Here is a 21,516-nt window from a genome sequence, read left to right as displayed (position 1 = left end):
AGTTTTATACTTGTTATTCTTAAAAATATTGAATAAAAAAATAACAGTTTAAAAATATGAAGTAATGTGAAAAATATTTAAATAATTCATTTAATCATAAATAATAGTTATATACTTGCTATACGAATGATGCATAATTGTATCTTCCATAAATTCATTTCGTGATCTCTGACAAATTTGTAACAGGATAAATTTGGGCAGGAATTTATAATGATGAACCAGAGGAACAAGAAAATACAAGGGGGAAAAAAAATTATAAATTGGTGTACTTAATGGCTGAATTCATGTGAATGTTGCCATGTTGGGGTCCATTGTATCTCTTTGTACAATAACAATGCACACAATGTAGACGGGATAGTAGGGCTGGAAGTGAGTCAAGACAGCTCATGAGCCAGCTCGAGCTCGACTCGTTAACGGCTCGATAAGCTAAACTCGTGAGCTGGTGAACCAAGTTTGAACCTGAAATTGAGCTCATAAATTAAATGAGACGAGTTTGAGTTTGGATAAGCTCAGCTCATTAGCTCGTGAACTTATTTGAGCCAGCTCGTGAGCTCGAGCCAGCTCGTGAGCTTTGGATGAGCCGAGCTTGAGCTTAAGAAATAAGCTCGATTGTTAATGAGTCGAGCCATGAGCCAAGCTCAATTTTCGTGAGCCGAGCTTGAGCTTGGTCTAGCTCGCAGCTCGGCTCACTTCCAGCCCCACCGGAGAGTACAGCAACGCTTCTGAATTCTTGTGGGAAGTTTTAAGGCCACGTGATTCAAACTATTCACACTCAAAACAAAAGGAGAGGGGAATTCCCTAAAATGAGGCTGAGAAAAGAAAATTCTTGTAGATAAATTATTGATCATCAGTTTGAAATATTTTTATAAAATCTCCATAAACATGAGTACCTATACAACACATTTTAGGCATACATTGTTCATTGTAAATACATAGCTTACAATAAATGCTCTATTTCTATAGTACAAAGCCGAATGGCTGTGGAAGAATATGTAGTGTAAACAACTAAACACATGACCCAACAATTAATAGAAAGCCCAATCCTCAATGAATATCAACGCTGTCATGGTGAATATTACACTCTTTTCAACTATGCAACAACTGAATATTACACAATCCTCAATGCTATCATGGTGAGGATGTTTCTCCTCTTATTCTTGTTGAGGAAATAAATGAGTGTCATCAACGAAATTTATGTTAAATATCAATCTCACTTCTGGTTTTGTTCCATCTTTATTCGAATTTTTTGCTCCAAAACAGAAATTTCAGTGTCCAGATCAAACATTCTGTTCAAGGCATGCATGTTCTCCAGGGTTTCACTTAGAGTCCGGTTGTCAGTCCCATCACACCTCAAGTGCTGCATTGGACCATGAAGCAACTTATTCACTATGCCTCGGCTAAGATCGTCGACAGCTCTCCGTGTCTTCTTTGGGATGTCATCACCCAACTTACCTAAGCATTTCTCAAGCTCGGCAAGCCTGATTCTTTCGGCGTAAGCCCTCAATTTCTTAATGGTGGGGACAGTTTCTAGTGAGTCCAACCAGGCCTCGAATTGTTTTGATTCTTCTGCAATGATTGTCTGAGCTTCCATTGCTTTTTTTATTCTATCCTCCTTATTGGCAGCCACAACCTCTTTGAGGTCATCGACGTTATAAACTCGTACAGACTCAAGATCTGAGACACATGGACCCACATTTCTAGGAACAGAAATATCTATGAAAAGGCGTCGGCCTCCAACATCTTTACTTGCTGGAGGAAGGTCCACAACATGATCTTTTAAGAATAATGGGTTTTCTGATGATGTGCTGGTGAAAACAACATCTGCTTCGCCAGCAGAGGTGAGCATTTCAGATAGGGATTTGTATATTATCTCAACACCATCCAATTCTTCACGTATTGCAGCCACCCTCTCCTCAGTTCTATTGACAACAACCATCTTTGTGCAACCTTTCGAAACCAAATGTTTTATTACAAGCTTTCCCATCTTACCAGCACCAATAACCAACATCCTTGCATTAGCATGTGAGGCCTGTGGTAGCTTCAAAAATGCTAGTTCAACAGCAGCCGAGCTTACAGAAACGGCTCCAGCAGCAATATTGGTCTCAGTTCTAACCCTCTTTCCAACAGCAATTGCATGTTTGAATAGCCCACTAATATTTCTCCCAAAGCCATTAACTCCTTGTCCAACTTTGACAACTTGCTTAACCTGAGCAAGGATTTGACCTTCTCCCAATACAAGAGAGTCAAGACCAGCTGAAACTTCAAAAAGATGTTGTGTCGCATCTTTGTTGTAAAGCAAAAACCTATGTTGGCGAAGCTCTGAAACAGGAATCGAGCTTTTCTGCAAGAAAGAACAGTGATGTTAAACATTAGTAATTCAACACAAATGTCATCAAAGAAAGAAACTTCACACCTACTTTAGACATCCATTCCATGACTTCTTTGACACCTCGGTGTTGGGACAAAGCAACAACATATATCTCCATTCGATTGCAGGTGCTCAAAATAGCTGCTTCTTCAATATGATTTAGACTACATAGCTCTGTGATGGCTCTAGGCCATTCTGCTTCTGGAATGGCAAGTTTTTCACGCATTTCCACGGGTGCAGTGTGCACACTGAGCCCAATAACCACAATGCTGCTCCTTTCCTTTGTATACCCTGTGAAAGTTTGGTTATTTAAAAATTGCAAGTTCCAGATAACCAACAAGCAGAAATAAACCAATGAAAGCAGGTAATCATCTATTCTTTCTTTTCATTGATGGATAACAAGATGGACTTCACTTTACACAAATCTTGAAAGGCTCAATTTCTATGAATTGTATCATTAAAGTGGTGGTTCTTAAAACTCTATCAATGATGTATTTCATTAGATCATTGTTAAAAGCTTTTGACATAACAAGGGAATATCTTGAATGCTAATAAAATAATAATCATATGTTTCATGGTAAATTGCACTATGAAAACTTTCACAGAGGATTTTTCTTTTTTTGAAAACAACAGAACGAATATCATTGATTAATGCATGAAAGTTTACTCACTCTGAAACTGGTGGTCACAAAACATGAGATACAAAGGTAACAAAATGCAGCAGAACTTCACACTCATACGGGCAAAATGTGGCATGCCAAATCAAAATTAGTGTGTTTGGAAAATCATTTGGGGGTTTGCAGAACCAATCCTAAGGGGTAGAATTGGTTTTGTTTTGGCTATGTAATATCATGTTTGGGTTGTTGACTTGTTGCACAACTTTTTTTTTATTTCCCTCGGTATCCCCCAACAAGTCAAAGACTAATTCGTCGCGGATCAGAGCTTCATTTAAGGGTTTGCAGCTGACCAATAAGTTGCTGTATGCATAAGGCGGGATTCGATCGCCAACACTTGCTTAAGTGGACTAATGAGCTAACCACTAAACCAACCCAACTTGGTTACTTGTTGCACAACTTAGAATTAATTCTACCTTCGATAATTGGTCATGGGAGAAATGAAATTCTTATACTTTCTGTCGTAATCACTGTTAGAGAATCTCAATCTACCAAACATAGATCTCTTTACTCCAAAAATCAATGCCAATAATATCAACGATGACAGAATTAGTTCTCCCTAGAATCAAGTTCTCAAAAGCAGAAACAAACACACAATTAACTACATGATCAAAATTCAGCTAAGTTTCAGGACTTACTATCAACAGAAGAAGTCTTGAGCTGCTCGAGAGCAGAGAGGGTGCCACTGCTACTGCCAGCATCGCTCGCACCATTATTGATCTTCACAAATGCATCAGGTGCGACCGCGTCGCAGCGAATCACTCCTCTCTGAAGAGAGGTACTTCTGTTCTTGCAAATTACCGATAAATTGGTGGTAGAAATCGATGAGAATGATGATGGTGATGGCATTGAAGGCAGTAAAGTCTCCAACTTGGAGGCTGAGAGAGCTGTTGAAGCAGACATTGTGGCAGCTACGACGAGAACCCTAACCCTAATCCTAGAGGGTCAAATGGGAATCAAATTGGAGAAGGAATCAAAGGGAATTGGGAAAATTTGGTAAGTGAAGGAGAGAGGGAAGGGTGGAATTGGTGCCAAGAAGAAGAAGGAAAAGAACAAGACCCTCCTCCTCCCTCTCACATAATTCGTCGAGGCCTTTGTCGCATAAAGCCATTAATGCATAGCTCGGAATAAGAATTTAAAGTTAGACCACTCTTCATATAACATGTGTTAATGTTGCCATTAGCTACTGTTATATAGTTAATTAGTTGTTCCTAAAATATCATCTGAGGATCAATTTAATTTTTAAAGATGTCTCAAATTAGTTTTTTAAAGTATAATATTAAGTGATATTTTAGGTTAAAATTCAGTTCCAATTGACTTATTATTAACTTCATGTGAAGTCGACTGCACTTGAGTTTTTACCACCGATATTTTATTATTTTATTCGTTAGACAATCACGTACCACGTCAAAAACTTGAAAATGTTAAAAACTTAAGCTCTAAGAATTTGATAAAAGTATTTAAATAAAAATTCTAACTACAAAAAATTAAAATGTGCAAATGTTAAAATTTAAAATTTTGAATAAAAAGGTGCTTTTGTAATAATTTAATTATTGATTACTTTAATAAATAAGAATAATGTTAGTGATGTGTACCCCATAAACTCGGAGATAAGATCAGCATTGAAACCGACCACAAAATCCGAAAACCAACGCTCACAATCGAAGCAACCACCTGACCGAAATCACACCAGTCAAACGCTATCCCCTAGCCATTATTAACAGTAACGGGACTCACTATCCAAGCCCTTAATATCGGAACAAACAGGCAGAACACGGCACTACATTCATCTATAAAACCAAACACCAACAGCCCAGGAAGGACAGGTTACTGATACTCGCTCTAACTTATTTCGTTTATTCTCTCATAATTCCTAGTTTTATTTGAGCGTCGGAGTACTTTTTGCAAGTGCTCCCGCCACCGTGTTTCAAGAGGCCGAGGTTTCCTTGTCACACCACTCCCTGGACGAGATATAGATCTTCCTGGAAGTTAAGCAGTCAACTTAGGCGTTGTATACCTCGGCTTACTCTGGACGGAACATTTGGCGCCCACCGTGGGGCCCGAAAGTTAATTTAACCCCACTTCTCTTTTACTGTATTTTGCATTCTTTTTCTACACATGGTTTCTCAACCTTCGGACATGGCCGATAATGGAGTCCACCAACTCATTCAGGCCGAACTCATAGCCCAGATGGCTGAGCTGCAAACTGAAGTCAAAAGACTGGCGGAATTATCAACCCAAAACAACGCTAGTAAATGCGAGGAGAATGGTTCCAAAGGAAAAGGCAACGCAGACCTACTAAGTGTCAACCCACCAAAGGAGAAACTGACCTTGGATAACCCATTCTTCGAGGAAATTACCAGTTACCAGATGCCAAAAAATTTCAGACTACCTTCCTCGCTCGAGCCATATAAGGGGATTGGTGACCCCCGGGCTCATATTAAAAAATTCCAATCTATGATGTTCTTTAATGGCCCTAATAATGAACCTGTTCTTTGCAGAGCTTTCCCTACTTACCTTGACGGCGCTGCGCTACTTTGGTTTTCAAAGCTACATGCAGGTTCAATCTCTTCTTTTGAAGAACTGGCAAAATCCTTCATAGACTACTTCGCTGCAGCACGGATATATGTACATGGATTAAACTACCTCGGCACCATCCGCCAAGGTCCCCAAGAGAGCTTAAAAAACTATCTGACCAGATTTGCAGAAGCAACAATGGAGATACCCGATCTAGATCCCGCCGTACACCTGCATGCCCTGAAGGCCGGACTCCGACCCGGAAAATTCAGAGAGACAATCGCGGTAACTAAGCCGAAAACATTAGAGGAATTCCGAGAAAGGGCGGCAGAACAGATGGAGATTGAAGAGCTCCGCGAAGCCGAAAGAACGGAGAGAAAACAACCAAAGAAAAAAGAGGACAGAACCACAAGGTAGGCAAATACCAAAGACCCCAGAAAGCCCTTCAGACTGACCCCAAAATTCGACAACTACACCAAATTCAACACAAAGAGGGAAAAGATAATTAAAGAGATCCGCAACACCAAAATCATAAAACCACCAGCAAGGGCAGAAAGCTACCAGGACCAACGATTCGTCGACAAAAGCAAACACTGCGCTTTCCATCAGAAGTATGGACATACAACTGACGAGTGCGTGATAGCTAAGGATCTGCTAGAAAGACTAGCTCGACAAGGCCTCCTGGACAAATATATTGAAGGAAGAAGATACAAAGAAGGCAACAAGGACCGAGAAGAGCATAATCAAACTACAGGGCACAAGGAGGATAACAAATGGTCAAACAACACTCCACCCAAAAGCATCATAAACTGTATATCCGGAGGATTCGCCGGGGGAGGTGAAACAACTTCGGCGCGAAAACGAAGCTACCGCGCAATGCTAGCAATCGAAGCAGCAACACCACAAAACAATAAAGTCGCGACCGACCTCAACATCACTTTCAGCCAGACAGATATATGCTCGGCGGCACCCAACTTGGACGATCCAGTGGTAATTTCCATCCAAACAGGCGAGTTACTGGTAAGAAAAGTCATTTTGGACTCAGGTAGCAGTGCATATGTTCTTTTTTACTCCACTTTCTTAAAAATGAAATTATCTGAAAAACTAATGAAACCCTCATCTGGAGAACTAGTAGGATTCTCCGAAGAAAGGGTCCCAATTAAAGGTTACATATGGTTAAAAACTATGATGGGAGAAAGCTCATTGTCACGAACTATCGACATACAATATCTAATAGTCGACTGCCCGAGCCCTTATAATATTATTCTCGAAAGACCTGTGTTCAGGGCAGTAGTATCTACTTTTCATCTATGTGTTAAATTTCAGGCACAGGACGGCAGGATAGCTACACTACACTCAGACCGCCAACAAGCTCGGTAATGCTATAACGCAAGTCTAAAAAGATCGGCCACAAAACAAGAGCTTCAACAAGAGGTCAAAGCAATTCACAGCACAAACGAGGTATTATCCCTAGCGGAGCTTAACCCCAGAGAAGACATCCGAGAAAGACCTCAGCCAGCGGACGAGCTCCAGAAGATCCTACTGACGTCTAAAGCAGAGCATGTCACATACATCGGCCAAGCCCTCCAGGGACAAGAAAAGATAGAACTTATAAGGGTGTTACAAGCCAACGCCGACCTCTTCGCTTGGACTCCGGCAGATATGCCAGTGATAGATCCAAACATCATCTGCCACAAACTCGCCACTAACAAAGCAGTCCGGCCTATAGCTCAGAAGAAGAGGAATCTCGGAACGGAAAAATCAAAGGCAGCCTTAGAAGAGACTAGAAAGCTTCTCAGCGCAAACTTCATTAAGGAAATCAGATTCACCACATGGCTATCTAACGTGGTAATGGTAAGAAAAAACTCAGGTAAATGGCGTATGTGCGTCGACTTTACAGATCTGAACAAAGCATGTCCTAAAGATGCATACCCTTTGCAAAGCATTGACAAGCTTGTGGACAATGCATCGGGCTTCAAAAGCTTAAGCTTCATGGATGCATATTTTGGTTACAACCAAATTCTCATGCACCCAGAAGACCAAAGCAAAACAGCCTTCATAACTGAACATGGAAATTTTTGTTACAAAGTAATGCCATTTGGTCTAAAGAACGCAGGTGCAACATACCAACGCTTAATGGATAAGGTCTTTCGTGACCAAATAGGTCGGAACATAGAGATCTACGTTGATGATATGGTTCACCAAAACTACCCCAGAAAGATCCCACTGCGACGACCTCAGAGAAATATTTAAGCAGATCCGAGCATACAACATGAGACTAAACCTAGAGAAATGCGCCTTTGGGTGCAAGGAGGAAAATTCCTCGAATTCATGTTAACATCACGGGGAATCGAGGAAAATCCTGAAAAATGTGACGCAATACTCAACATGGCAAGCCCTAGAACAATAATGGAGGTGCAACAGTTAGCAGGAAGGGTAGCGGCTCTGTCCCGATTCTTACCAACAGCGTCAAACCGATCTTATCATTTCTTCCAGACGATATCAAAGAATAAAAAATTCGAGTGGACAAAAGAGTGTGAGACAGCGTTCACCGAACTCAAAGCCTTCTTATCATCACCACCAGTACTGCAAAGACCAGAGGCCGGTAAACCTTTATACTTATATTTGTCTGCTTCCAATTACTCTATGAGCTCGGCTCTTGTCATTGAGACAGGAAAAATACAACGGCCGGTATACTTCGTCAGCAGAGTTATGCAACAGACTGAACGAAGATATCCGAGGATAGAGCAGCTGGCCTTAGCACTAGTAATAACAGCAAGAAGGCTCAGGCACTACTTCTAAAGCCACACAATAATTGTAAGAACAAACCAACCACTAAGGCAGATACTGACCAAGCCAGAACTGGCCGGACGACTGACCAAATGGTCTGTTGAGCTCTCTGAGTTTGATGTCCAATTCCAGTCAAGACCAGCCCTAAAGGCACAAATCCTAGCAAATTTCATTTCCGAGTTAACACCTGACGAACACCACCACAACAAACCATGGGAACTTCACGTCGATGGGGCGTCAAGCCGAGGAGGAAGCGGAGCCTGGATAGTCCTTAAAGAAGGAGATAAGGTGATAGCCGAGCAATCCCTACAGTTCAACTTCTCGGCAAGCAACAATCAGGCCGAGTACGAGGCACTCATAGCAGGGCTAAAGCTCGCCCTCAATCTCTAGGTGCATAGCTTGACAGCATATTGCGATTCCCTCTTGGTGGTTCAACAAATCTGAGGAGAATTCCAGGTAAAAGATCCCTTGCTTGAGAAGTACTGGCTCAAAGCAACGGATCTCATTTAAAAGTTCAATTCATTCACAATATTACATGTGCATAGAGAAAAGAACATTAGAGCAGACATATTATCTAAACTTGCTGCCACAAGAACAGACACACACACATCAGCTTTATCACAACTCACACTCAAAAAACCTAGCATTGAAATACTATCTATAACAAGCATTGATCATCTCCACGATTGGAGAACACCCTTCCTTGAATACATCAATGCAGGTATCATACCGAAAGACGAACTCAACCCACAACACTTCAAATGAAAAGCAAGTCTCTACACAAACATAGCGGGGAAACTATACAGGCGCGGCTTCTCACAACCATTACTAAAATGCCTGGACAACGACGAAGCAAAAGAGGTAATGGACGAAGTTCATGAGGGCATGTGTGGAAACCACATCGGAGGACGAGCCCTCGCAGCAAAGATCGTCCGAACAGGATACTACTGGCCGACCATAAAAAGAGATTGCATAACAAAAGTAAAGACATGTGACAAATGCCAGAAGCACGCCGCCATCTCTACGAAGCCCGCCGAAGTATTACACAGCATGGAGGTAAGCTGGCCCTTTTACAGATGGGGGCTCGACATTCTCGGCCCATTTCCAGTAGCATCAGGCCAGGTAAAATTTCTCCTAGTATTAATAGACTATTTCTCCAAGTGGATAGAGGCACAACTATTAGCAAGAATAACGATCGAAAAGGTACGATCTTTCATTTGGAAAAATACCATATGCCGATTCGAAATACCAAAGAAAATAATATTAGACAATGGTAGACAATTCAAAGATAACAAGCTTGGATCATTTTTAACTAATTTTAATATACAGCATCATTTTAGCTCGGTCGAACACCCATAAACCAATGGGCAAGCCGAAGCTGCTAACCGAGTTATACTGCAGGCAATAAAGAAAAGCCTCGATAATGCGAAAGGAGAATGGGCAGAGCTAATTCCAGAAGTATTGTGGAGTTACAACACCACAGTACAAACCACCACGGGCGAAACACCTTTCAAACTAGTCTATGGGTCGGAGGCGTTAATCCCGGTAGAGGTCGAAATTTCCACATTGAGAGCCGAACTATACGACGAACAACATAACACAAACGCAAAACATGCCGAGCTTGACCTCGCAGACGAAGACGGGAAAATCGCCGCCATTAAGCAAAGAGCCCAGAAACAGCTGGCAGAAAGAAAACATAATAAGAAAGTGGTGCCGAGGACATTCGAGGAGGGCAATCTAGTTCTTAGATGGACAGAAGAAGCCAGACGACCTCCTTCCCATGGAAAGCTGGCCGCGAATTGGGAGGGACCATTCCGAGTATCAAAAGTGCTCAGAATGGGGGCTTACCAGCTGCAAACACTACACGGCAATTAAGTTTCAGGAAATTGGAACATTTCTTCACTAAAGATGTATAGATCATAAATTGTACATCCCTTAATGAGGCCGGACGTCCAAAAATCAAACAAACACAACAGATTATCTATCTATCTATCTTAATCTACTATTTGATTGCAAAAAATATCTAAACCATACACCATTTCTTAAAAAGTCGACCTAACCACGGTCAACGCATAACTTAAGTAAAAACAGCACCAAGTGTTCACAAAAGGATCAAACCGACTATAGCTCGGTAAAACAAAAGTTAGCATTACAAACAAAAAACAAAACATGTCTAAAAAGACAAGCATATCAGGTAGGAGGGACGTTCTCGTCATGATCCTCCACCGTACCGTCCACCACCAACTTCCCATCAATTACGACTTTTGTCACGTCTAGCCGAGAACAATCAAACTCAGGTGCCAAGGCCACAATCTGACTAACGGCCCGGTCAAAACCAGAAGCAAACATTTCTATGCCCAACTCTTCTAATTCATGAACTCGGGAAGTCAACTGCCCTTTAGCCAAATCACTATCCTTAATCTCAGACTGCAGGAGTCGGATCTGGTTTCTGAGACGGGTAACCTCGTCTTCAGACAACTTCATCTTCGTTATCACATCATCCTTCTCCTTCAGAACTTTCTCCATAGCAACATCCTTTTCCTTCAATAGCTTCTCTAATTCAGCAACCCTCCCCACAGTAACCTGATGCTCGGCCCCAACCAATTCCGTAGTGCGGCTGACACACATAAGACGCGAGGCAACGATTTACAAGAACACGAAAGATATGAACAAAAGTGAAAATAAAAGTCAAGGAAAAGAAGCCAACCATAACACAAAAAATGAACCTGAATAAATTTTTCCATGCCCTCCATACCAATACGGCGAGTCATGAGCATATCACTTGGGAAACCCTATCTGAGAGCTCAGCAATGGGAAATTGATCACTCCACAAAGAGTGAGTGTTCGTCCCAAGAATGAATCCATGTAGCCGTCTCTGGCGATCAAACACAGACTTGCCGCTACCAGCGAAGGAGAAGCGCATTAATCACAGCGCGCCAAGCAAGGAAGAAAACCCCTTGACTCCCTTTGACCTTTTTCCATAAAGATAGGCCCAACAACCAAAGCCCAAACTTCAAACAAGAAATCAACAAAACAATCGCAGAAAAGCTTGCCTGCCACTTAAGACACAGAGACAGACAAGTTTGGGGGCTATGATGTGTACCCCATAAACTCGAAGATAAGATCAGCATTGAAACCGACCATAAAATCCGGAAACCAACGCTCACAATCGAAGCAACCACCTGACCGAAATCACACCAGTCAAACGCTATCCCCTAGCCGTTATTAACAGCAACGAGACTCACTATTCAAGCCCTTAATATCGGAACAAACAGGCAGAACACGGCACTACATTCATCTATAAAACCAAACACCAACAGCCCAAGAAGGACAAGTTACTGATACTCGCTCTAACTTATTTCGTTTATTCTCTCATAATTCCTAATCTTACTTGAGCGTTGGAGTGCTTTTTGCAGGTGCTCCGGCCACCGTGTTTCAAGAGGCCGAGGTTTCCTTGTCACACCACTCCCTGGACGAGATATAGATCTTCCTGGAAGTTAAGCAGTCAACTTAGATGTTGTATACCTCGGCTTACTCTGGACGGAACAGTTAGGTAATCAATAATATAATAGTCAATTTCTATCAAGTATATAAAAATCATTTTCTTTTTTTCTTTCACTGTCTAAATGTCTTTGATCCCTTCACTACCGCTGCTTCACCTCTTCGGTGCCGCCACCATTATTTTTTCTTTTGGTGTTGGCATCTCTGCCTCTTCCCTTGCACTTGCACCCACATTTCCCTCCTCTAACAACCACCCATTTCTGTCTTTTGCTCACACTCACATCCATACCCCAAATCTTATCACTTCTACTTTCCAATGCCATTCACTTTTAAAAAACTCAACGTCTTGAATTTAAAATTATTTTAAATTTGATCCTAAACTTAACAACGATCATCCTGAAATACTTTTCGATGACGAAATAATTACGTAATTGGATGGAGGCTACGGATAAAATATCGTTGTTTTATTTTTTGCGCCTAAATAAAATATAAATGACGTCTTTTAGGTACTCTTAAAATACTCTAAACGATGTAAAAAAATCGCACAAAATATCCTAAAAGACGTCGTTTATGTTCTATTTGGGCACCAAAATTAAAACGGCGACATTTTACCAGTGCAGCATAACTTTCATTGTGCCTCCGTCCAACTACATCATTACTCCGTCACCGAAAAATATCTGAGGGACAACCGTTGTTAATTTCAAAAATAAATTTAGAATAATTTTAAGTTAAAGAACGATATTGAGACTCGACTGCAAATTTAGGACCACTTTGAGTATTAACTCTGAGATTTGTAGTGGAAGTAACAGTGAAAATAGGCTAGCTTATATCAAGCTTCACTCTTAATAGATTAGACTTGCAAAAGAGTATATTAAGTTATTAACTTAAGTTTGGTATATAGTTTAGTATAGACTTTTTAATGAGTATTAAGTCTGACCTGTTCTCAAGTTTGGTCTATCCTAAAATTTTTCAATAGTACTAATTTTTTAATAAATAAATAAATAAATAATGCCAATATACAATATTAAATTTAAGTAATGTTGATATACAATATTAGATAAATAATGTACATATATAATTAAAGAGATAAATAGCTTAGTAAATAAAGGTATTCAAATATTATAAAAGATTCAAGTTCAAATCCTTGCTATTATATTTTTATTAGTATAATAAAATTCTATATATTTTCACAGCTCTAAACCGACCTAACAGGCCCAATTAACTATTTCGTAAGTCAAGACTTAGTTTATTAAAGAACTTAGATTTTTAAAATAGTCCGAGCCTAAATCTATTTTCTATCAGACCAGGCATTTGATTCGATGGTCCCAAAACGTTTGGACCATTAAATGGTTCCATAACAAAACATGTTTTTTAAGTTTTTCAATAACGATTAAATAGTCTATTTCTAATTTTAATTACAAATTAACCTCATATATTTTATTTAATTATAAAAATTATTTTTTATTTTATAAATTATTATTTTATCATTCATCTATTATGTTTATTAATAATAAAAAATAAAAACAATAACGAATTAGATCTTCCATTAATTGGAAAATATATAGAGTTAATTTGTAATTAAAATTAGATAAAAACTATTTATCAATTATTAAAAAATTTAAAAAATATGTTTTGTTATAGGACCATCAAATCTAATACCCTTCTAAGTAGAGGTGATGGATAAAAAAATGAGACTAAACTCTAAAATTTAACGGTAGTATTGAGAGACTGATTAAAAAAGAAAAGGGTAAACTTATAAAAAAATAAATATGTAATTGTTATCTATAACTTATTTAGTTATGCTATAAATAGCACTATGATATAGTAGCATGAATACGTATAATGTAATTGAAAATTATGGTTTCTTTCTTTTGTCCTAATTCTAAAGATTTTTATTTAATTTTCTCTAATTATTTCTCATTCTTCATATCTCTTGATACAATATCATATCAATTATGCATAAATTATCAAATTAGATAGAATTTAACACTTCTTACTTCACAAAGAATATTTAAGAATAGAAAACATCTGAAGATAAAAAAAATTAAGTTAAAGCAAACATAATATTCAACATCCACATACGGTTAATAAAAGAAAAATATTGTTACATAAGTGTCAAATCATATATTAATCTAGTTAAAAAGTATTAAACTTTCATATTTTTTTTTTATTTTGTACTAAATAAATAATTGAAGAATAGTTGTGTCAACTTTTTCTCTTTTTTTATTATCTCTCTTTTTTCTTCTTTTTATATTACTACTAATTAAATGTTTTAGCATGTTCATATTTGATAATTCGAAAAATCAACAATCTACAACAATAATAACAATAAAGTCTTGTCCCATTAAATAAAATTGACTACATAAATTATTGAGCTCTATCATATATCATGTCTATAGAAAAACCGTTTACACCACAAAATTACAATTAATTAAACAAACTTTCAAGGAAATGTTAAAAAGGCATATATATCATAGAAATTACAAATCGACCAAATTAAAGCTTGGTTTGGTAAAGCTTTTCGAAGAGGTGCTTGTGCTTTTTACAAGCTCAAGCTCCTCATTTTGTGTTTGGTAAATAAAAAATATCATGTGCTTGTACTTGCATCTTTTAAAAGATTGGGGTACTTTTAAAAGTGTCTAAGATAGAGCTTTTCAAAGTTGGCTTGTGCTTTTCAAAATTTAAAAGTCTAATATAACTTCATATGTTAATTAATTTTCAAATTTAATGCTTGCATTTATGTCTATTATAGTATTTTTAAATTTTAAAAGCTATTTTACCAAATGCAATTGTTGTTGCTTGTGTTTATTAAAAATAATTTTTAATTTAATTTATCAAACATAAATGTTACAACTTTTAAGAAGTTATCTTCTAAAAGTTAGCTTTTATAAGCTACTCTTAAAAAGTAAAAGCTTTACCAAATTAAGCCTAAGTGAACCTAAGATGTTTGGTAAGAACATATTGCTTAGAGAGACCACCATTACTTGATGTGCAAAATCATGATGCAAACAAAACATAGTTTCATTTCCAATCCCAAGCAAACATTGTTTCAGAGATATTTTGCTACCTGTGCCCAACATCTGTAAATAGCTCCGACAACCTTAACTTGGTTCACACTATAGTTTCTTGTTACAATTACATTTTCTCCTCCAACCTTATGGTTTAAGCATTTGCAGCTATGTTCTTACACACACGTCTTGCTGAGGCATTGACTAGTACAATGAGTGCTTCTCAAATTTGTTTCATAAATAATCAATGTTTTATGCATTCCAACTAATTGTGATTTTTATTGAGTTGTCTTTGGCTTGAAATAACTTTCTTTCCATTTATACAGGAATCATGGTTTGTGTCCTAAGGTATACTTTGGACTACTCTTCTCCAAGTGTCACTCATATAATTCCAAAAAATAGAATGATATGAATTACTTTGTGATTTCAGCATATGAATTACCCAGCCAGATGCTTTCCAATTATGAATGATATAGAATTTGATGGAGTAATTAGAACCTTAAAGTAATATAAAATAAGAGAAAAGAAACTCAGTTTCTTCTCCAAAGACAAAGGCAGTATTTGCTTAGTAGAAGACCACTTTGATAAAGATACTAAAAATGTCTTTTTTTTTTTTAAGATATTTACATATGTCATGATATTATTGGACTTTTTTATTAAACTGGTTAATAATTTATTTTTTAATAAATCATAACAAAATCGGTTTATTATAGCAACAATAATAAATTTAATTATCCGCATTATAATTATTAGACCTGATTTGATTCGATCGATTTACACAATCTGAACCGAATCATGTTTAAATTTTTTGATAAAAAGACAAATATATTCCTAATTTTTGTTTCGAAAAAAACAAGAAAAAAACATAGTCCAGTAAGTTTTGTAAATTAGTCAATTCGACTGAATCTGATAAAAATTGGTTTTATTCTGATTTGTTAAGAAATTTAAAAATAACCAATTCATTAATACGTTCAATAATAATACGACACATAACTGTCTTTACAAAAAGACATTTTATGCGTCTTTGTGAAAGCATCCTCCTTGGTTAGTATCTATGTCTATCACAAATATAGATATAATGACACATGTTTATCATTTGATTAGTTAAAACACAAATTATTGGTAAATCCAGAAGGATACAAAAATATGTTGGGTTTTTGGGCTCCCTTCCTATGTGGAGAAAAAGCCCAAATGCTAATATCCAAGCCCATGAATAGTTGAAGTGGCTGAGGTGAGTTAGGGTTAGATGAGAAAGAGGTCATTTTGCAAGAGAACACCAAACACTAGAGAGAAGAGAAGAGAGAAAGTTATTTTCGCACATACACAAAGCTATCTCTGTAAATTGGTCACTGCAGATTTGTTAACCGTTGGATCGAGCTCAAATTTGAACAGAGTGTTCTACACATCTGGTTCTTTGATTTCACCGTTCGGATCTTCAATTTGACATCTGTAAATAGAGATATTGGCCACGCACAATAGCTCTATTTTTGTGGTATTTTCATCTTCTTGTTCTTGTTTTGAAAGCTTTGAAGCTTGGGTTGTTTGGCTTGTTGTATACACGTTTTGTGCAGTAATTTGTGACTCTCTTGTACCCTATTTTTCATCATAGTGAAGCTATATCCTGGTCTTGGGAACTCGTGGTTTTTACTTCTCTCATTGAGGAGGTTTTCCACGTTAAAAATCTTGGTGTGTTAGCTTGTTTCTAATTTTTGGTTTATGTGATTTTTCCGCTGCTATTGGGTATTATTGTGCTAGTGTTAATACTTGTTGTGAGTGGATATTGTTGCTCCTCTAATTCTTGCAAGTAGGAAATTGTGTTTTATTTCTATCAATTGGCATCAGAGCTCAGTTTTGGGTATTTGGTTATAACTTGCTTGAAAGATGGAGGCAAATAATTCTAATAGGATAATAAGTTTGAATGACACTAATTACCATCTATGGAAGAGAAAAATGAAAGATTTGTTATTTGTCAAAAATCTACATTTACCCGTATTTTCTACACAAAAACCAGAATCTAAAACAGATGAAGAATGGGAGTTTGAACACCAACAAGTTTGTGGTTTATTAGGCAATGGGTGGATGATAATGTTTATAATCACATTGCTAATGAGACTCATGCTAGAACTTTGTGGAATCAAATTGAATCCTTGTATGCTTCCAAGTCTGGCAATAATAAATTGTACTTGTTGAATATGTTGATGAATTTGAGATACAAGGAGGGGTCACAAGTATTAGATCACTTGAATGAATTTCAAGGGGTTCTGGATCAGTTGTCAAGCATGGGAATCAAGTTTGAAGATGAGGTTCAAGGACTGTGGTTGCTAAATACTCTACCAGATTCTTGGGAGACATTTCGTATCTCTCTTACTAATTCTGCTCCAAATGGTAAAGTGAGCATGCAACTTGTTAAAGGTGGCATTTTAAATGAAGAGATGAGAAGGAAGACGCAGAATTCTTCGTCACACTCTGAAATGTTAGTCACTGAAACCAGGGGGAGAAATTAGAATAGAGTTCAAAAGGGTAGAGGTAAAAGCAGGAGCAAATCCAAGGGAAGATACAAGAATGTTGAGTGTCACTACTGTCACAAAATGGGTCACGTTCAAAAATATTGCTATCTTTGGAAAAAGAAAAACAAAGGTAAGCAAGAAAAGAAGGATGATAGTGGTAATGATCGTGTATCTTCTATTTCAAATGATCTTTTTACTGTTGATATTGCTGATTACGAGTACAAGGTCAATCTTGTTTCTGATGATGAGTTCAGCTGGGTAATTGATAGTGGCGCCTCAATACATGTTACACCAAAGAAGGAGTTCTTCACTTCTTATACTCCAGGTAATTTTGGAGTACTTAAGATGGGTAATGATGGCTTGGCCAAGGTCATTGGTGTAGGAGATGTTTGTCTTGAGACCAATATGGGAATGAAGCTACTACTTAAAGATGTTAGACACGCTCCAAATGTTCGCTTGAATTTGGTTTCAGTTAAAAGGCTTGATAATGAAGGTTTTGTAAACACTTTTGGCTTTGGACAATGGAAGCTTACTAAAGGCAACTTAGTGGTGGCTCGAGAAAAAGGTACTTCAAGTTTGTATGTGATGCATGCCATGATTGCAAAAGGTAGTGTGAATGCGATTGAAAGTAAGGAAGTTTGTAGCTTGTGGCACAGAAAACTTGGTCATATTAGTGAAAAAGGACTTAGCTATTTGGCTCGAAAGGATGCTCTTTCAGGTTTGAAGAATGCAGAGTTGGAGAAATGTTCTCGTTGCATGGCTGGCAAACAAAGAAGATTATCCTTCAAGAAGCATCAACCTTCAAGAAAATCAGACTTCTTGAAATTGGTGCACTCCGATATTTGTGGTCCTTTGAAGGTACGGTCCTTTAGCGGAGCTATTAACTTTATTAATTTTATTGATGATCATTCAAGAAAGCTTTGGACTTATGCTTTGAAAACAAAGAACCAAGCTTTGGAAAAGTTCAAACAATTCCAAGCTTTGGTTGAGAGGCAAACAGGTAAAAAGTTTAAATGTATTTGCACTGATAATGGTGGTGAGTATTGTGGACCATTTGATGTGTATTGCAAGAAGCAAGGCATTAGGCATGAAAAGACACCTCCTAAAACACCTCAGTTGAATGGTTTGGCAGAAAAGGATGAATAGAACATTGATTGAAAGAGTTAGGTGTATGCTTACTGAAGCTAAGCTACCTAAAGTCTTTTGGGGTGAAGCGCTACTTACAGCGGCTCATGTGATTAATCTGAGTCCTACAATTGCTTTGGACAATGATGTTCCGGATCATGTTTGGTCAGGCAAAGATGTCTCGTATGGTCACTTGAGAGTCTTTGGATGCAAAGCATTTGTTCATGTTCCAAAGGATGAGAGGTCCAAGTTGGATGTGAAGACAAGGTAGTGCATTTTTATTGGGTATGGTCAAGATGAGTTTGGTTACAGGCTTTATGATCCAGTTGAAAAGAAGCTTGTAAGAAGTCGTGATGTAGAGTTTGTTGAAGACCAGACCATTGAAGACATTGATAAGGCAGAGAAGAGTCAATCACAAGAGAGCAGTGACTTGACTGATGTAGATCCAGTTCAGCCGCCTCCTTCGTCAGAACAAACAGAGAATCAAGATCAGGAGCATATGCAGCAAAATGAGCCTTTGGTTCCTAATGACCAGGAGATGGGAGATCCAATTGATGCTCCAGTTGATGATGATGCTGATAATCAACATGAGTTACCTGAAGATCCACCAGGTTTCCATCCTAGGAGGTCTACTAGAGAGCGACGAGTGACGACCTTCAACGAGGTATCCTTCTAGTGAGTATGTAATATTTACTGATGGATATGTGACCTTGACTGATGGGGGAGAACCTGAATGTTATGCGGAAGCTATGGAAGGTGACGACAATAAGAAATGGTTTGATGCAATGCAAGATTAAATGAAATCCTTGCATGATAATCAAACATTTGAGCTTGTGAAGTTGCCAAAAGGGAAGAAAGCTTTGCAGAACAGGTGGGTTTATAGGTTGAAGCATGAAGAAAATTCTCAGTATCCAAGGTACAAGGCTAGATTGGTGGTCAAGGGCTACAGGCAGAAAAAGGGAGTTGACTATAATGAAATTTTTTCACCGGTTGTGAGAAGATCTTCTATTAGGACTGTTTTGAGTTTGGCTGCAAATCTTGATTTAGAGATAGAGCAGATGGATGTGAAAACTGCTTTTCTTCATGGTGATCTTAAAGATGAAATTTACATAGAACAACCTGAAGGTTTCATGGTAAAAGGCAAAGAGGATCATGTTTGCAAACTGAAGAAGAGCTTGTATGGCTTGAAGCAAGCTCCAAGACAATGGTACAAGAAGTTCGAGTCTGTTATGGCAGAACAAGGCTACAAGAAGACTACTTCTGATCATTGTGTATTTGTTAAACAGTTTGCTAGTAATGATTTTATTATCCTTTTGATATATGTTGATGACATGCTTATTGTTGGTTAGAATGCTTCTAGGATTGATATGTTGAAGAAGCAACTTGCAATGTCATTTGCAATGAAGGACCTTGGGCCAGCAAAGGAGATTCTTGGCATAAGAATCGAGCGTGATAGAAAGGAGAAGAAACTTTGGTTGTCACAGGAGAAATACATAGAGACAATGTTGCACAGGTTTCAAATGGAGAAAGCAAAGGCCGTTAGTACTCCTCTTGCTACACATTTCAAATTGAGTTGCAAGCAAAGTTCATCAAGTGATGAAGAGAAGAAAGACATGGAAAAAGTTCCATATGCATCAGCCGTGGGTAGTTTAATGTATGCTATGGTGTGCACAAGACCGGATATAGCTCATGCTGTTGGTTGTGTTAGCCGTTTTGTTTCAAACCCAGGAAGAGAGCATTGGAATGCTGTAAAATGGATAATGAGATATCTTCGTGGTACTTCTAACATGAAGTTGTGTTATGGAAGTGATAAGCCTATTCTAGTTGGTTACACTGACTCAGACATGGCAGGAGATATTGACTCTAGAAGGTCCATTTCAGGCTTCTTGATCAACTTTGTGGGTGGAGCTGTGTCTTGGCAATCAAGATTACAAAAATGTGTTGCTTTGTCTACTACTGAGGCCGAGTTTATTGCCATTACCGAAGCGTGCAAGGAGATGCTTTGGATGAAGAAATTCTTAAAGGAACTCGGGTCTACTCAAGAGAGGTATGTGTTATTTTGTGATAGTCAAAGTGCTATACATCTTGGTAAAAACTCTACCTTTCATTCTCGATCCAAACATATTGATGTGAGGTATCATTGGATACGTGATGTTTTGGATGCTGAGTTGTTAGAACTTGAAAAGGTTCATACTGATGAGAATGGTTCTGATATGATGACCAAGGCATTACCAAGATGGAAGTTTGAAGTTTGTTGCTTAATCGCCGGATTGGCGGTTACCTCCACATAGTCGTGAGGGGGAGATTTGTTGGGTTTTTGGGCTCCCTTCCTATGTGAAGAAAAATCCCAAATGCTAGTATCCAAGCCCATGAATAGTTGAAGTGGCTGAGGTGAGTTAGGGTTAGATGAGAGAGAGGTCATTTTGCAAGAGAACACCAAACACTAGAGAGAAGAGAAGAGAGAAAGTTATTTTCGCACATACACAAAGCTGTCTCTGTAAATTGGTCACTGCAGATTTGTTAACCGTTGGATCGAGCTCAAATTTGGACAGAGTGTTCTACACATCTGGTTCTTTGATTTCACCGTTCGGATCTTCAATTCGACATCTGTAGATAGAGATATTGGCCACGCACAATAGCTCTGTTTTTGTGGTATTTTCATCTTCTTGTTCTTGTTTTGAAAGCTTTGAAGTTTTGGTTGTTTGGCTTGTTGTATGCACATTTTGTGCAGTAATTTGTGACTCTCTTGTACCCTATTTTTCATCATAGTGAAGTTATATCCTGGTCTTGGGAACTCGTGGTTTTTACTTCTCTCATTGAGGAGGTTTTCCACGTTAAAAATCTTGGTGTGTTAGCTTGTTTCTAATTTCTGGTTTATGTGATTTTTTCACTGCTATTGGGTATTATTGTGCTGGTGTTAATACTTGTTGTGAGTGGATATTGTTGCTCCTCTAATTTTTGCAAGTAGGGAATTGTGTTTTATTCCTATCAAAATATACAAAGACAAAAAATTTGTATACTACATA

General features: G+C 38.0%; 3 protein-coding genes and 1 long non-coding RNA gene across 4 annotated transcripts; 1 reads left to right on the top strand and 3 right to left on the bottom strand.

Moving 5' to 3' along the window:
• Positions 841–4,205, bottom strand: LOC107606248 (glutamyl-tRNA reductase 1, chloroplastic). Its single transcript, XM_016308275.2, has 3 exons — positions 3,681–4,205; positions 2,418–2,659; positions 841–2,341 (listed from the first exon to the last, which is right to left on the bottom strand). The coding sequence occupies exons 1-3, from the start codon at positions 3,943–3,945 to the stop codon at positions 1,211–1,213; spliced, it is 1,638 nt and encodes a 545-aa protein (XP_016163761.1). The 5' UTR covers positions 3,946–4,205; the 3' UTR covers positions 841–1,210.
• Positions 3,243–3,674, bottom strand: LOC110264427. Its single transcript, XR_002350591.1, has 2 exons — positions 3,380–3,674; positions 3,243–3,310 (listed from the first exon to the last, which is right to left on the bottom strand). It is a non-coding gene; the product is annotated as an uncharacterized LOC110264427 (long non-coding RNA).
• LOC107607922 lies at positions 5,182–6,939 on the top strand. The gene is made up of 2 exons (XM_016309816.1): positions 5,182–5,972; positions 6,054–6,939. Exons 1-2 carry the CDS (start codon positions 5,182–5,184, stop codon positions 6,937–6,939), a joined length of 1,677 nt encoding a protein of 558 aa, XP_016165302.1.
• On the bottom strand, positions 10,415–11,255 carry LOC110264752. The gene is made up of 2 exons (XM_021106787.1): positions 11,076–11,255; positions 10,415–10,995 (listed from the first exon to the last, which is right to left on the bottom strand). Exons 1-2 carry the CDS (start codon positions 11,124–11,126, stop codon positions 10,540–10,542), a joined length of 507 nt encoding a protein of 168 aa, XP_020962446.1. The 5' UTR covers positions 11,127–11,255; the 3' UTR covers positions 10,415–10,539.

This window comes from Arachis ipaensis, chromosome B07 (genome assembly GCF_000816755.2).
Source record: "Arachis ipaensis cultivar K30076 chromosome B07, Araip1.1, whole genome shotgun sequence".
Lineage (NCBI taxonomy): Eukaryota > Viridiplantae > Streptophyta > Magnoliopsida > Fabales > Fabaceae > Arachis > Arachis ipaensis.
This window is presented reverse-complemented; position numbering and strand designations above follow the sequence as displayed.